This window comes from Monodelphis domestica, chromosome 3 (genome assembly GCF_027887165.1).
Source record: "Monodelphis domestica isolate mMonDom1 chromosome 3, mMonDom1.pri, whole genome shotgun sequence".
NCBI classification, from domain to species: domain Eukaryota; kingdom Metazoa; phylum Chordata; class Mammalia; order Didelphimorphia; family Didelphidae; genus Monodelphis; species Monodelphis domestica.
Window position 1 is genome coordinate 167,776,524 of NC_077229.1, and position 17,507 is coordinate 167,794,030.

The 17,507-nt window shown below is 33.5% G+C and overlaps 1 protein-coding gene across 5 annotated transcripts in view; it reads left to right on the forward strand.

The window, feature by feature from the left end:
• UBR5 (ubiquitin protein ligase E3 component n-recognin 5) overlaps positions 1 to 17,507 on the forward strand; it is a 185,300-nt gene that overhangs the window by 63,477 nt on the left and 104,316 nt on the right. For 3 of the 5 annotated variants that reach the window (XM_056823240.1, XM_056823244.1, XM_056823241.1), the window contains exons 4-9: positions 728 to 804; positions 1,536 to 1,655; positions 13,180 to 13,369; positions 13,983 to 14,142; positions 14,515 to 14,664; positions 16,522 to 16,733. In XM_056823240.1, the coding sequence (XP_056679218.1) occupies positions 728 to 804; positions 1,536 to 1,655; positions 13,180 to 13,369; positions 13,983 to 14,142; positions 14,515 to 14,664; positions 16,522 to 16,733 (909 nt within the window). The remainder of the gene's footprint in view (positions 1 to 727; positions 805 to 1,535; positions 1,656 to 13,179; positions 13,370 to 13,982; positions 14,143 to 14,514; positions 14,665 to 16,521; positions 16,734 to 17,507) is intronic. The other 2 variants (XM_056823242.1, XM_056823243.1) reach the window with 1 other exon arrangement.

Genomic DNA, 17,507 nt, shown 5'->3' on the forward strand with positions numbered 1-17,507 from the left:
CTTGCAACCGTGACTGGGTCCCCTGTTCTCCTGTAGCCATAAGTACTGGAGTGTGCTATTGCTCCTCCCCTTGTGAACGCTCCTTAGGACTATTTCCTGGATCTGCATATGGGTAATATGACAAGTGTCTTAACACCCAGCACCAGTAAAGGGACCCCTATGATATCTTTCTTCTCTTACTCCCTTTGCCATCTGTGACTGAGATCTCAGGAAGTCTTGTTGCTGTTTCAGCTGTGCCCAGGGCCTGTTGTCGAGGTTGGCCCTGGCCTAAGAGTGCTACTTTGTGATTCCACCTCTACCCAGTGTACTAGATTCCAGGTGCTGGCCTTCTATGTTACTTTGGAAAAATTACTTTACCATCCCTTTTTGTGGGCTATACTTCTCCACAATTAATTCTAATGCATTTTATCATAGTTGTTTTGAAGGGTAATTTGGTAGTGATCAGGTATCCATGTACCCTCTCCTCCATTTTGACTTCCCCACCTTATGAATTTCTATGGAACTTAGAGCACTTTGGATTTTTCTCCTATAATTTCATATATGATTATGTCATAAGTACATCATAAGGTACTTGGGATTAAGAATTTTGTGGGGAGAGAGCCAATAGTCTCTCAGAGTGCCAGTTAAGTTTTGCGCCCATGATACACCTGTATAAATCCTCATTGAAGGGATACTTATATATTGACACTTCCATTTTTGAGTATTTCATATTTTCTCTCTCATTTAGGATGGTAGAGTCTGCAGGATTGGTTTTTCAGTGCAGCCAGACAGATTGGAATTGGGTAAACCTGATAATAATGATGGGTAAGGCCAAACAACCTTTCTCCTTAATATATGTTTAAATTTTGGATAAGTTAATTTAATACTTTATTTTTGTGTGTCCCCAAAACTAAAAGCAAGGCATTATTATATTTTATCAGAGTGAAATAGACAATCTCTTTATAGTTTTAACTGTATTTTTCATTTTCACTGAGTTATTTATGTATGTTTTTCATATAGAATATAAAATTAAAATCAGTAGTGGAGCAGAGAATTATTTCAGTTTAGTTGGAGTAACTTTCTGTAAGGAATGCTTTGACATTTTTAATAGGCTTTAAAGTAGACCTTTTTTGGGGGTACATATTTTGACTGGATTGCCTTTTTTTAGGTCACATTAAAAATTTGCCTTAATGTTTATAACTGACCTCAAATTTGGGGGCTCAAAAACTAGAGGGTGATGTCGTTGATGATTTTTTTTGAGTATCAACCCTAAATGTTATGTTTTAAATTTATTTGTAATTACATTGTTGAACATTTTTACAGTGAGAACAAATGGTTTGCTAATGTGAATAAAACATGTTAGACATATGTCTTTTAATTTCAAGTAAAAATTTTAGTAATTTTAGTTAGATTAGCATGGAATATTCCCCAAGGGTGTTGCTTAAGCTGGTATGTTACCAGAATAAGTCCCTGAGATTTGAGACCTGGGATTCCAGGTTTTGTTCCTAACCCATTTGGGATTGTTTTGTGACTGATCTACCATCTTTTATTTTCAGTTCAAAGTTGAGCAGTGGCTCAGGGGCAGGAAGGACATCCAGGCCAGGCAGGACTAGTGACTCCCCATGGTTTCTGTCTGGTTCTGAAACTCTGGGCAGACTGGCAGGCAACACCCTTGGGTAAGTTTTGATAGGATTGAGGCTGCAATTTGTTTGTATCATAGTCTTGTATGTGTCTATACACATATAAACTGTTTTACTATATGCACAAAGAACACTAAAGAGTCAGAAATAATTTAGCTAGGATTGAGGACATTGATTAGTAATCTAGGCAGTCATCTCATGTTTAATTGTACTAGCCTATTTAGATGTAAAATAACAGTATATATAGAATTGATATTAATGAAGCTCTTCATCTATGTTATCAGTATTACTAAAGCTCTAAAAGATCATGATTATAATGATAAGATCTGCATGCCCAGCATTTTAACTTTCTAATATAGGAATCAAGCCATCCATTCATTTCTTTTCATTATACTTGACTTATAGCTATTAAGATCAATTATTGAAACATTCTAAAATTATACAGCCAATATTCTGTATTTCCACAATTTGAACCACAAATAAAGGACAGCTTTACTTTTGTTCTTTTCCCTTTAAATAAGTAAATTCATTCTAACCATCTGTGTTATATACAGTTTAGTTTTCAAATGCCAAACAACTCAGTATTTGTAATAAAAGTTTAAATCGTAGCCATAAGGAGTGACCCATATCTTACTTCCATCATAAAAAACATCATTATTTAATAATAATTTATATTATTTATACATACATATAAATAATATTTCTTGTTATTAACATATTATTTGTCTTTTCGAGGCTTTCTTTTTTATTCCGTTTTCATTTGAAACATCTTTCTTTGATCAAAATCCAAACTATCAATGTTGGATCATAAAGACAAATGGAATTATAGTTAGAAATTTTAATAAATGTTACCAAACATTTGTTAAATGCAATCCTAAAGCAATTAATTAAAATGTTTTAAAATCATAAGTTTTAGTCTTTACAAACTAAAAAATTTAATTTTATATTGTTAAGATGTATTTAATGCTTTTATGAATAGATAAATTCTGGAGGAAATGATTGGAAATACTGGGTGATGGGGAATTTAATGATTTATGATTAATACAGGAAGAGGTAAATCAAAGAAAAGTACTACTTAAATACTTTTGGAAGCTTAGGTGGCAGGCTGAAGAGAGATGTTAAAGTGAGAGTATGAAAAGAAATCATTTCATGGATTCAAAGGTGATGAAATTAAATGATCAAATGTATTTACCTAAAATGATAGAAGAAAAGTGAGTGTCAAAAATATGTTTACAACAGATAGGTAATGTAAATGTGATATTTTGAAAGTGGTCTTTCTCTTTGTGGTTAACACAGTGAGTGCCTTACACAGATAAAAATTCTATGATGAGAAGCTTTTATTTAAGTTTTAACTAAAAGCATTGAATTCTTTGGTTTTCTAAGTAATCATGAATGACTTTAGATACATTTTAAAGTAATTTAACTCAATCTCTTTTACACACACTTCTTTTTGAGGAATAAAGCATTCTTTAAGCTTTTGTAAAATAATTTAAAACTTTAATCTTAAAATATCTTCAATTCCTTTTTAATGGTCTTGAGGGCATGGAAAGTAGAGCATTATGTAAATATATTGTGCATGTAAACTCAGTATTAGTAATATTTGGACAGTTGACTTTTAAAAGGATGATTTTTTTATGTCTGCCAAAAATTATGAATTGCTACAACTTTTTTATGTAGGGAAATTTTAAACTTCTCCAATAGAAATTTGAAAAATGGGAGCAAATTTTTTCTGAAAGCTCTGTCAATTTTCATGTTTAAAAATACAGTATCTTCTCTTATAATATAAAGCCTATTTCCTTAGCATCGTAGCATTTGTCTACATTTTAGTTATTTTTTAAAAAGAGACATTTGTTGACTATAGGATTACAGTTGGATGCCTTATTTTCAAAGATTTTATTTTATGTTACTCAATTATAGTGGGATTTTTCATTGTTTTCAAAGAATGGCACAACTAGCTTAATAGTAACCAACATAACATTTAAGTTTAAATAACAAGGGTAGGACTAATTTTGATTAAATAAAAGACCTTGGGAAGAAAGTTGTTCAAAACTTTACCTTAACTACAACTCATAGTAGATGGGTTTTAACATTTTATTGTATTAGCTCAATATTTCTTTTCCCAAATTTGCTAATAAAATTGTAATCATGCAGTGAAAAGTTATATGTTCAATTTTCCTTTTGCTTATTTTCTTTAACTCTATGTCTGCGGCATTATCAAACATATTTTACGCTGTCTTCTTAAGATTCAAATCTGTCATTGTATAATCTATTTAGCTGGTGCTATAGTTGATAGAATACTGGTCCTGAAGTCAGGAGGATTTAAGTTTCAATCTGACTTCAGACATTTATTATCTATGCAACTGAATGAGTCACTTGGAATTGCCTCATTTTCTTCAACTGTAAAATTCGTATAATAATAGCACTGACTTCTCAGTGTTGTGAGGATCAAATAAGATAATATTTGTATAAAATGTTTAACATTGTGCTTGGCACATAGTAGATATTATAGAAATGCTAATTCCCTCTCATATTGAAATTTAATTTGGCTCCCAAAATATTAATTTTGGCTTTTGTGGAAGAACAGTACTATTACACCGATAAAATTTTTTTTGTTACACTTAATAATTTAATACAGAAACTAAGGGAGTGTATATCATTATAATAAATATAATATCCAGAAGTTGTCTCTTTTTATAGATAATTAACTCTAGAGAAATATACTTTACATGCCTAAACTAGGAAAATGCAAAAAAGTGCTTTGATATCTTTAAAGTGATATAGGAAAGTTAGCTGTTGAACTTATTATTTTGACAGTACTCCACTACCATCTTCTAGTATGAATCACTTAAGCATGCAACATTTTCCAAGAGCCAATTTTGTGCTATGCTCTGTTCTAATTGCTGAATATACAAAACAAATCCTGCCCTGAGTGCATTTATTTTCTCTTGTGGTGGCAACATGTTCATAAATACATAAAGACAAAATAAATACAGTATTTGCCCAGGTACTTTTTCTATCTTGGGGTCCATAAGATGAGTAGAATGTCTTTCTTGATTCAAGAACTTGGATTGTAAATTACCATAATTTTTTGTCCAGACATGACAAAATAGAACCATAGAAGGAATGGCTATTGTGAAGGCAACAGCAGAGCATTTGTGCATTTCAAAGACTGATGAGTGATTCTGGATATTGATATATTGATACTTCTTTGTCAATGGGTAATTGCTGTTTTGATGGATTATTTTTGTGGCAATTAAGTAATAAAAATTTGTGTTTTCCTGTTATGTTTCAGGTTTTTCTCTTGTTCTTAATGAATGGCAGGTTGTATTATACATTTAGAGCTGTTTAGAAATATTTAGGTAGAAGGAATCTTAGAGATTACTAAGACTTCACTCCTTCATATTACAGATGAGTAATCTGAGGGCCAGATTAGTGCAATCAGTTGCCTATGATCTCAGAGACACCCTAAACCTTCACTTCCAGGATCCAGAGTCAGTGTTTTTCTTCCTTGTATCTTGCTGTTTCCCCAATGAAATCTATTCTTCATTAGCAGATAAGTCAGTATATTCAGCAATTAGAGCAGAGCCTAGCACAAATTTAAGATGAAAGGTCTTTGGGAGATGGGGGGTGGCTGCTGCGTGGCTCAGTGGATTGAGAGCCAGGCCTAGACATGGGAGATCCTGGGTTCATATCTGACCTCAGATACTTCTAGCTATGTGACCCTGAGCAAGTCACTTAACCCCCATTGCCTAGCCCTTACCATTCTTCTGCCTTGGAAGCAGTACACATATTGATTCTAAGTCAGAAGGTAAGGGTTTAAAAAAGAAAAAGAAAGAATGATACATGGTATCCATTTTCAAGGAGCTTGCCTAGTAGGTGACAGAATTTTGTGATTTGTCACTTTATCGTTTGTAAATTTCAAATGATCAGTGAGCCTCATAATACTGTAAGTATTTATGATCAGAGGGAATGGAACAAAGATGGTGCATTAGGAAGAAGCAGTGCAGTAAGTGCCACCACTACCCTCAACCCCCTTTAAAAAAATACCAAAGATTCAAAGTGAATCCCATTGGGGCAGAATTCAGGAAAGAGGTTTGGTGAGTTATTTTCCCAATCTGAGTTGGCATCAGGAGATAGGGAGGTGTGCAGACACTGGAGATGGAACCTGGTTAAGAGAATTCTAGCATCTAAGGAAAGGCTGTGAGTCAGGGCGGAAAAGTCATAAACCCACATTGGTTTGCTACTTATGGGGACAGGTACATATTGACAGTTCTGTTGCCCAATACCCACTTCTAGGATACAGACCCAGGACATAATGACAAATGGACCTGTGTTCTCATAATTTTTCTCCCCCAATTCGCATTAGTCCTGGTGCCCTATGTGTTGTACTGTGAGAGCAACAAGTTCAGAAATAGGCATCCATGGTATGGCCAACACCCCCAGGACTAGAGCAAGGTATTAATTCTAGCCTTCAGCTAATGATCACATATAGGCAACAGAGAAATAAATAAGTAGGCAGAAATCTCAAATGAAGCAGAGCTTGTAATTCTGTTAGTAAAACAGAATTTTTCAGCTGAGTCCAGCAGTATCTACTATTGCTCAGTCCCAGATCTTATTCGTGTTAGGCACTAAAGAGCTCATACTAGAGGGGCAGAAATCAGATTTACCCTGGTTCAGACTTCTTTGGAAGTGCTAAAACATGAAGTCCCAAAGTCAGGAAGTAGGCTGAAAGATTGGCCAAACTAAGAATACCATTATAGAAAGTTACCGTGGTGATAGGGATATTGAAGACACAAGACTTAGAAGAAGACACTGGCTTTAAAACATCTACAACAAAATCTCATCAGAAAGCATAACTTAAGCGTAAGTTCATCTAGAAGAAATAAATCCATTTTTAAAAGACATTAAAATTTTTTAAATTAATGAAGCGAATGCTTTAGAGAAAAAATAATTAGAAAAGAAAGGATAGTTGTGGAAGGAAAACCATGGAAAGGGGATTAATAGTTTAGAATGATAGGTTTAAAACCATATCTAAGCTACAAAAACTCCCTGAAAATTAGAACGGACTAATTAGACACCAATGAGATGACAAGAAATAATTTTAAAAAGTCAAAAGAGTAAAAAATTAGAAGAAAATGTGAATCTTGTGCGGACAGCAACTAACCTGGAAAACAAGTAGAGGATATATTAGAGAATCATTGGATTTCTTGAGTTTCATGACCAAAATTAGCTGAGACATCCAAATCATGGAAAAAAAGTACTGAGGATCCACAATCAGGATCATGCATGATTTAGTTGCCATCACTAAATTGTAGGGAGTTAGACTACCATATTCAAGAAGGTAAAGGATGTAAGTAGGCTTATCACTGAGAATTACTCACCTAGGAAAGCTTTGTATAGTGGGGGGAAAAAAAGGCTTTTAAATGAAATAGAAGACTTCCAAGAATTCCTCATGACCAGAGCTGTGTAATAACTTTGAAGTTCAAACAGGAGTTATGAAATGGTATATAAATCTAATGAAATGAAGTCTGATTTCAGACAAAATTGGGAAGACTTCCATGAACTGATACAGCAGAATCTAGAGAATACTTTATAGAAAGACAATATTGTACAAATTTGAAAGACTTATGAACTCTGAACAGTGTAATAACCCACCACAATTCCTGAGTACTAAGGATTAAACATGCCACCCACATCCTGATATAAAAATGAATTCGGCTTAGAGCACTGTATTAGATATGCATATATTTTTAACATGACCAGAGTGAGAGAAAAGCTGTTTTTTGCTTGAGTATGTATTTTTTGTTTTTCTTTTGTTATTGGGGTGGGGGTGAGAATCTGTGTGAGAGAATGCAGATTTTGGCTGATTGAAAACTAGTTTTTAAAAGGCAGGCATAGTTTGCAGGTGATGGTATCACCATTATGTAGACTTGAAAACCAAGACTCAGAAAAATAAAATGATTCCCTTAAGGTTGCATAAGCTAACTTGATTCAAAATTGAATCTCATCCTTTTCTTACTGCAATCCTTCTCCCATCTCTTTTTTCTCAGTGTTATTCAGAGGAGAGAGTAGGAGGGACAGACAGAGAGAGAGGGAGGGGGGTTGAAGGACACAATACATGGGAATTTAGGTATATGTGATTGGCATTTGAAATAAAAAAGAGGCAGAAAGATACATAAAATAAAAGATTTTAATTACGCACTAAGTCCATGTCATTTCCCCAAGTGGCATAATTGCCACAGTTCTAGTCATTCTCATTTTGGTTCTGTATTCTATATATTACAGTTGTTATTATGCACCAAACATTTGCTCCTAAATCAGTCTTTGTCCAGAGTTCTCACTTGTAACAAGTTGTGTCCATGTCAGAGCAATGTGTCTCTTTGTTTCATGAATATTATTAATTAATGATGGCTCCAAAGAACAAGTGTAAGGATGCTGGTAGTTCTGATAAGCCTAAGAAAAGTTAAGTCCTTAGTTTTTTCATATAATAAATATTAAATAATATGTCATTTTCTACTTAGATGAAGGGACATGGGGCATATTGATTATTAAAAACAATGTCTTAAAAGGATTATCCTGCCATGTCTTAACTCTTAAATAAAACAAAATATAAAATTAAAATAAAATAATATTTTATAATAAATAAAAATAAAATCTTAGCAGCCTTTTATGTTACAATAATTTCTGTATCAGTAATATACTTCTCTTAAGTTTTAGAAGAGAACTTTTAGCTCCCACTAAGACACTGGCTATCAGTTTTGCTTCTGGGTTTTTTTTTCCACAATAATTAAATGTGCAAAAGTACAAATGAAACTTTATTACAATAGCATTCTTAAGTACAATGTAGCACATAACATCAGAAAATGAATTCTCAGATCGGAAGATTTGTGGTCCATGGGGTCACAAAGAATCAGATATTATTGAGTAACAACACTCCTGGTTTCTTAGAAGTGATGCTAAAGTTCATTGTCAAAACAAGGCAGAAATTACTAAAATTTCTTATTCTTTAGACTGTAGGAATGTTTTTAAGTTACGATACTCCTGACTTATAAGCTGAGATATTATTAGAATGAAGGAATCATATCCATGTAGCCATCTTCACTATAAATGAAAAGATGACATACATATGTGGGGTAATTGGTTTCATCCAATTGTAAAAATTGTAAAAATCATTTCATTGAGTGCTTGGTCATCTGGGATTACACAACCTAAAGCAATGCCATGTAGGTAATTTACAGCTCATTGAGCAATATGCATTGCTAAAGAATCTTTGAAGAAGAGCAATGCCATGCAAAGCTGGGCAAGAGCCTCATGACTAAATCAATTGATAGTATTTGAGATCAAGAATTTAAAAAGGTGAAATGTTTATTGAATTTTCTAAAGCCTTATCTTGTAGAATATAATTTTTCCTTTAAGAAGAGAAGTTGTAAGTTAGTACATGTGTAAAGCACTTTATAACAAATGAAACATTGGATTAACTTCTTTTAATAGCCAATAATTTTAGAATCAATGGTATCAGTATAATAACCTTCTAGTGACTAGACTGAAGTGTCAGAATATTAATAAATAACAGATGAGGTAAGTAATAATACTTGTTTCAGCTTAACCAAAGTAAAAACTGGACAAGGGTAAAGACATTTTACTTTTAAGTGATGCAAAATACTCATCATAATGAAGAAATTGAGTCCCAGAACTGCCTTACAAGCAAATACATTATTTCTTTGTAAAATTATGGACTTAAGGGTATCTTAATTAAGCAACATTGGTTTAGGATAAGGTCTTTTGAGAAACTATTAAAGGAGATGGTGAATAGATGATTGAGCAGTATTGTCCTATATAAACTGCCAACATTTGAAAAGCTGTTAAAGAGAGATTAAATCTATGCAGATCTTGGCAAAAAGTCCATTTAAGCAAGATCTTACTGATAACACTTACAGATAAAACCAAGAGGACTGTAGTTCTTTCCCATCTCTCTTATAGTTGTTTCTCAGACAGAAGGGAAGGGTTTAAAGAAGGAGGCAGCTGCAACATGGTGGCCTGGTGGATAGAACGACAGGCCTAGAGTCAGGAGGCCCTGGATTCAAGTGTGGCCTCAGATACATCTTAGCTGTATGATCCTGGGAAAGTCACTTAACTCTTTACCTAGCCCTTGCTCAGACAGAAAATAATGGATTTAAAAAAAAAAGAAAAGAAACCAGGATGCCTCAACAACTCTCAATTATATATGGCCTGATAGGCTATCTGCTCCAACCTATTTTGTGGGTTATCTGTCTTCCACTTGAAGACCAGATTTGAGGGATAATCTGCTTGTTGATAATCGTTCTTTCTTTCAGAAAAATTGTATCTCTACATGAAGTATTTGAAGGCTATTTTGTTACCTGAAGTCTTCTTTAGGCTTCACAAATATCCTGCTACCTTAAAACTGATAGTCATGTGATGTTTTTATACCTCTAAAAAAAAAAACAACAACCTTTACCTTCTGTCTTAGAATGGATACTAAGTATTGCTTCCAAGGTAGAAGAGGGTTATGGACTTGGTAATTGTACCTGTCTTCAGGCCTGACTGCCCTCTGAGCCACTTACCTGCCCCTACCTTTTACTTTCTTGATCACTATCTTCAGACTGTGTTTCTCACCAAAAATGCCTTCATGAAAATTATGTTCTCTTGTGAGATAAATTTTTCATAAAACATGCTCCCAAGATGTATTTCAGTAAATAACCATTGAATCTCTCATGCAAAAATTATGTGTAAAAATACATGCAGTCTGATCTTGAGGTTTTTATACCAAATGGCTATTTCAACAAAGGGAAAACATCCAACATTTGTAATTAACTTTGTCATTTTAATCATTTTGAAATTTTGGTTCAGTGGCTTAGAATTTAAACTTGGTAACCTGATACATTGTGGTTTAAGATAATTGTTAATGATTACTGTTCTTCATGCTCTTGAAACATAAGATCTTAGAGAAATCTGCCACTCAAGTATTTGTAGCAGAAAATTGGGAAGTTGCAACCTTGAAATTTTGGTGTGACTGAAATTAAGGTAAACTGAGGCAACAAAGTTCCAAACATGCTCAGTTTGTCAGTGAGTCTATCAATTACCATTTAAAAAAAATCTAGCTACTTGGCAAGACAAATTCCCTGAATGAAAGCTGAGGGGATCATTTTGACAGACAAAAGGAGGAGCATCCTCCAAAATAGAAGGCATAGATGGGGGAAAGAATATGATTGGTTTCAGAGCCTTATTAATTACTACATCAAAGTTATGGGGGTATATTATGATGAAAAAAGGGAATTTGGGGTTAGCAGTTCCTTCCATCTTGTTGCCAGGAATTCTGATTTAACCCACCCATGAGAATAATAGTACATAGATAGAAGTTTTCCTCTTAATTAGTTGAGTATACCTCTTAGTATTGAGATAACATTTCTTTTAATTAAAATTAATTTATAGGGAAAATGAACTTTTAAACTTCGAGAGGAAGATTGAACTTCTGAACCTATGAACTCCTGAACTTTTAAGTCAGACACATGTGACCTATGCAGTAATACAAAATGTTGGTAGTGATACAGAATAGAAGCAATTGCTAAAATGGAAACAGTATCAATTTGATTTTCTTTTAAGCCTACCTTTATCATGAATTTAAAAAAGCATTACCTTTTTTATCTGTGCTTTGTGGTGACACTTTCAAAATAAATGTTAAATTAATTTTTAGTAATGTTGATACCAATATAATTTGAAATGCTAAAGATTGATTCCTTGTAGCAGATTTTTTTGTTTTTGGTTAAAGTAGATTATGTTGATTCTCATGAAGTTATCTATGTCCAAATTATTTCCAGTAATTTTGATTCAATTTACTTTTGTTTGGTAGAAAAGAAAACATACTAATTGGTAACAGTTGTACATTGAAATAACAATAAAAAATTCCAATGTAAATTTAGAAAACTAATTAGCTAAAAGGTTTCTAAGAAATATATTGGTCCATTATTGTCTTGAAAATAAGATTGCCACTTTTTGGTTTGTTAGCAGATTATGATGTCAGTACTGACTTAAAATAAATAATGATACCTTAAAAAGGTTTTTGATGTTACATTACAATACCCACCACTAGGCATGTCTTCCAAGGATCACTAAAATGGATTGAGTTCAGTTAGAACATATTGAGAGGTGGTTAGGAGATTCATTAAACAGAGTGCCAGGTCTGGAGTTAGGAAGACTCATCTTCCTCAGCTCATATTTATCCTTAGAAACCAACCACCTGTGTGACCGGGCAGGTCACTTAACTCTGCCTCAGTTTCCTCATCTATACAATTAGCTGGAAAAAGAAATGGCAAACCACTCCAGTATCTCTGCCTAGAAGGGGTCATGAAGAGTTGGACATAACTGAAAAGCAACAGCAACTAAAGAACAAGAAGAAAGTACTGAAGGCATGATACAATGGAAAGCATACCAAGTTGGAATCAGGAAATAAGGTTTCAAATCCTTGCTTTGACATTCATTAGTTTGGCAAACTTACGTGAATGTGAATTATCTCTTCTACCTTGGAAGTTCTGAAAAGAATGTTAATAGAATGTAAGTTTGAACATGTCCTACAAAGCTAGAAAAGGTTTGAGTATTGGTCCCCCTTAGGTTGTATAATTTTTACTAAAGGACTAGCAGAGATTTATCACACATCTTGACTGCATATTGGCTTTATTTGTTTTTCTTGCCATAGCAAGTCTAGAAGGATGTAGTTTCTATTGAGTGCTCACCTGTTTCTTCTGATTGTTTTTCAATAATCTTATTGAAAGGAGGACACATATTAAAAGTTATTGTGTTAATATTTCCTTATTTACTTCTGACCCCACAACTTTTAAAAAGTTGTTAGTATCTGAAAGTCATGTTTAAGTAATTCTGTCTTTCCAGAAATATGGGAGAAGTTTAATTTTAGGAAAGATATAGGTGCCTGGAGTAAATAAATTACTGAATTGAACAGTAGCTTTTTATTTGTCTTGAGTTTTTGTTTAATTCAGGTGGAAAATGTATTTCAACACCTTAGCATATATCTTGCCAAGTTGCTGTTCAGTCATTTTTCAGTTGTGTCCAACTCTGTGACCCCATTTGAGATTTTCTTGGCATAGATACTGGGCTGATTTGCTATTTCCTTCTCCAATCGTGCTAAATACATAGCACTTTATTGTATATCCCTACTGTTACATTTTATTTAAAAAATTACAAAATATCTCAGGCTTTAACTTGTTGGCACTGTAATTGTTGAGTTTTTTGAAAGAAATTGCTCTGTGCCCGTTATTCATATCCCTCTGTGCTTTTGGAAATAAATGATAAGCAGTTATTGTAGAGGAATACAATTATACCACAATTTATGCCAGATACATTTTATCTTCACCAACTTTATCTTGGGATAATCTAAATTATCTTGGGATAAATCTAATTAAAACCTCATTTAGTTCTTCTGTTCAAATGAAGTGCCATGACATATTAACATATGGATATCTTAAATTCATCTTTTTTGAACTTTTTCAAAAATTAAAGATGTTAATTATATTATTTTTCAAATATTTAGAAGTCGCTGGAGTTCAGGAGTGGGTGGAAGTGGAGGCGGCTCTTCTGGTAGGTCATCTGCTGGAGCTCGAGACTCCCGACGACAGACCAGAGTTATTCGTACAGGACGAGATCGAGGGTCTGGCCTGTTGGGCAGTCAGCCCCAGCCAGTTATTCCTGCATCTGTCATTCCAGAAGAACTCATTTCACAGGTATATTTTATCTATTCAAATATGTTTGGGTACATTGTGAGTTTGGAAAAACTTAAATCTAGCATATGGGAATATGTGATCTTCTCAGTAAAAGGAACCCTTTCCACTTGGTTATTATTAAATCCTAGAGAGAACTGCCTGAAACACACAGAGTTTGAGAGACTTGCCAAGAATTATTCAGCTAATAAGACAGGACAGGAGTTAATCCCAGGTCTTCCTGATTTCAAGCCCTGATTCTTAATCCTTGTGCTGGTTAGCCACAAAGTACCAAGCTGAAAGACAGGAGTGGAGTTCTGTATAATCTGTGGTGTGAGCTATCCATGGGAGTTCTTAGAATACATGGTGGCCCAACATATAGCTTTTTTTTCTCCAGAACAAAGGTGTTTGTTGATAGTTGTGTAGAATAAACAGCTATAAATTTGGAATGACTACCTTTTGATTTTTAAAGGCAAGTATGGAAGATTCATGTTTTCAGGTAGAATCTTTTTGTGTTCTATTGTGCATTAGTATAGAAAATAGGGGAACCCCCACCCCCCCAAAAAAACACCAAACAAACCAAAACATTGGGTTAAAAGACTAATGATAAACCCTTTTTCATTTATTTTCTCCCAAGGCCCAAGTTGTTTTACAGGGGAAATCTAGAAGTGTTATTATTCGGGAACTCCAGCGAACAAATCTTGATGTAAACCTTGCTGTAAATAATTTGCTTAGCCGTGATGATGAAGATGGAGATGATGGGGATGATACTGCAAGTGAATCATATCTACCTGGAGGTTGGTATATTAGCCTAATTGCTTGCTTATACATAGATTTTTCTCTTCAACTTTTTAGGGGTTTTCTTATCTTATGAATGGCTATTGATTTACTTATAAATTTCACTATGAAGAAAATATGTTAGTGATGTAATTGAGTTTTTTTACTTTGATACTAGTAGAAGGAGGTGCTGAATATTGCTTGTGTGCTGCTGATTAGTTAATTTTCAAATTTTATACATAATACTAATGTAAGCAACAAATAAATACATGTTCAACAGTTTATAAGCTTAGATTAATTCTATTTTGAATTTATTGTTTGCTTTTAATTGATTCAACTAATTGAGTAGACTCTTTTAATATTGGACTTAACTTTTTAAATTCTTTTTATAGAGGATCTTATGTCTCTTCTTGATGCTGATATTCATTCTGCACACCCAAGTGTCATTATTGATGCTGATGCTATGTTTTCAGAAGACATTAGCTACTTTGGCTATCCTTCCTTTCGTCGTTCATCACTTTCCAGGCTAGGCTCATCTCGAGGTAATTTTGCACTTTTCTCTTTCTGCTCAGTACTTAGAATTGTAGAATGTTAGTGATAGAATGCATGATATTTACCTTTTACCTTTTTTCTAATTATTATCACAAATTGAATTATTGTTGACTAGCATTTGCATAGGATTTCAGGGGGAAGAGGGAACCAGGTAAGTGGTTCTCACTTTTCTTTGAAGAGCCACAGTAACATTTTATTAATGATTTTATCTAGATTGTGGTCTGTAATCAAGGAATATTTGTGATTTGTACTTAATCAAGTTTTTATTACATAATTCCATTTTCCATTAGGAATAGTAGTTATGAACTAAAAGCCAAATTCTATTTTACAATGACATGCAGCATTCAGTAAGCCCTTCTCCATGGTAATATGCATGATTATTTCATTACTTTTAGTCCCAGTTTCATGGAGGAGAAAACTGGGGAGTGAATTTAGAACCATGAAAGACTATTCTCAGAGCTAGATTAAGAGGAATGGTTTATAAATGATGAACTGCCAAAGCAAATGTATAATTGATTAAAATGTAGCCTTTGGACAGTTCTAAGTCTTTTAATAAATGCTTCTTATATAATAGTGATCAGTACAGTTTTGAATTGTTAATCCAACCTCTGTATTTTGATTTAGTATAGCCCTTTTTATTTTTATTTTTATTTAACTCAAACATATAGCACCAGTGAGTATATGTATACCTGCTTCGGTCAAAATTCTAAGTTAAAAATTTGAAATTACTAAGAATTATTGGTCGTCTTTTAATAGGCCAATATTCTATATATCTTTATAATTTAATGCCTTTTTAGTAAAAAAAAAAGACCCTTTCAAAACTTGAAAAATAGTTTTTATTTTGTTTTATTTTTAAGAGAAAATGATGGTGACTTGATATGTGTAGTATCAATATTTAATACCTCTTGGTTTTAATCAGTATATACATAATGGCTAAAGTACGTTGTGTGCATGTTCAGATGTTCGACATTTGACATAATGCCTTCTAAACCCTCCTTTTTTTCCCTTTCCTAAGGTCATTTATAAGACGTTACTACGAATTGTTTCTAATCCTTATTTTCCATGCATAGTTGACTCTGGGAAAGTTAGTTTTGATTACCTCAATTAAAAAAATATCTGCATGAGCGAACTGCAGAATACTGGCTTTAGACAGTTTGTAGGCCAATTGGAGGGGAAGCAGTTTGGTAAGGAACTCTTTCCTACAAGGATCCTTTTTAAAACTTGTTTGGCTATTTGAAACTTTTTAATTTGAACTATTAAAGATTTCTTATTTAAACACTTTTATAAATCCAGTCCTATAAAATACTAAAGAAAGGGGTTGGATTATCAAAGTTTTATATAAACTTCACATAATTTAATTTGTCTTTAACTTTTTCAGATTAGGGTTATGTGTGTGTGTGTGTGTGTGTGTGTGTGTGTGTCTGTGTGTACAGCTTTATTTTATTACTAGAGACTCTCTAATAAACACTCTTTTTATTTGCATAAATGTATCTAACAGAAGTTGAAGTTTTGACTTATTAGAGAAGTTTGCCATTAGGCTCATAAATGTTCACAATATTTGAATCTTAATTTTTGAAAAACCAATAAAAAAGCATTAAAAAAAACACATAAGTTGGTTTGCTAAAACTATTGTGCCCTTCCAGAATTTTTAATTTGCCACTTAGAGCAACTTTTGGTACATCTATTTGAAAGGCTTAATACTTTGAATGTTGCATGTCAGACTTCTGAGACCTAAATCTATATTAAATTTTTGTCAGTAGATAAACTGCTGTTAGTTGCATCCTGAAGGGTCTTTACTAGAGAGTGGCTTACTTTTATCCCACTGGTGTGACCCAATTGCATACCAGTTCTCCTTCTTCCCTTAGAGAGAGACTCTGAGCTGTTGCGTGAACGTGAATCCGTTTTACGTTTGCGTGAGCGAAGGTGGCTTGATGGAGCCTCATTTGATAATGAAAGGGGCTCTACAAGCAAGGAAGGTGAACCAAACTTGGATAAGAAGAATACACCTGTGCAAAGCCCAGTATCACTAGGAGAAGATTTGCAATGGTGGCCAGATAAGGTATTGAAATTTTCCTATATTTGTCATAGAATTCTAAGTTAAATTTATTTTTCTGCAGGATTTTTTGCTTGATTATAAAAATATTTTTAAAATGAGTGAGGACCACATTGATATAAATTTTTTTTCCTACATATTTGTATCACACTTCATTCTTGTTCTGTTCCTCAATCAATCAATAGACATTTCTTAAGCTCCTATTATGTGTCAGGCATTGAGTTAAGTGCTGGTGATATAAAAGGAATTTCTGCCTTTAAGGAGCTAGTAACCTAATGGAGGAGACTAAGTAAATAAATATATACAAAGCAAGCAATATAGAGGCTAAATAGGAAGTAATTTGAATATAGAGGGCACTATAATTAAGAGTGGTTCAGAAAGGCTTCTTGTAAAAGATGAGATTTTTGTTGGCATTTTAAGGAAACCACTAGGCTGAGATGAAGAGAGAGAAACTCAGGCTTGGAGGATAGCCCTTTGAGAAAATGTCCTCTGAGAGATGAGTGTCTTATTTGTGGAACACTCAAGAGACCAGTTTCACTGAATTGAGGACTATGTTGTGGAGAGTAAGTTGTAAGAAGACTGGAAAGGGAGGAACTGCCTAGGTTGTGAAGGGTTTTGAACATCAGAAGATTTTGTATTTGATTTTGGAGGTGATAAATAACTACTGTAGTTTGTTGAGTGGGGTAGTGACATGCTTTGACTTGTACTTAAGGAAAGTCACTTTAGTAAAGCCAAATGGAGGAAGGGTTGGAATGGGGAAAAGACTTGAAACTGGTAGAC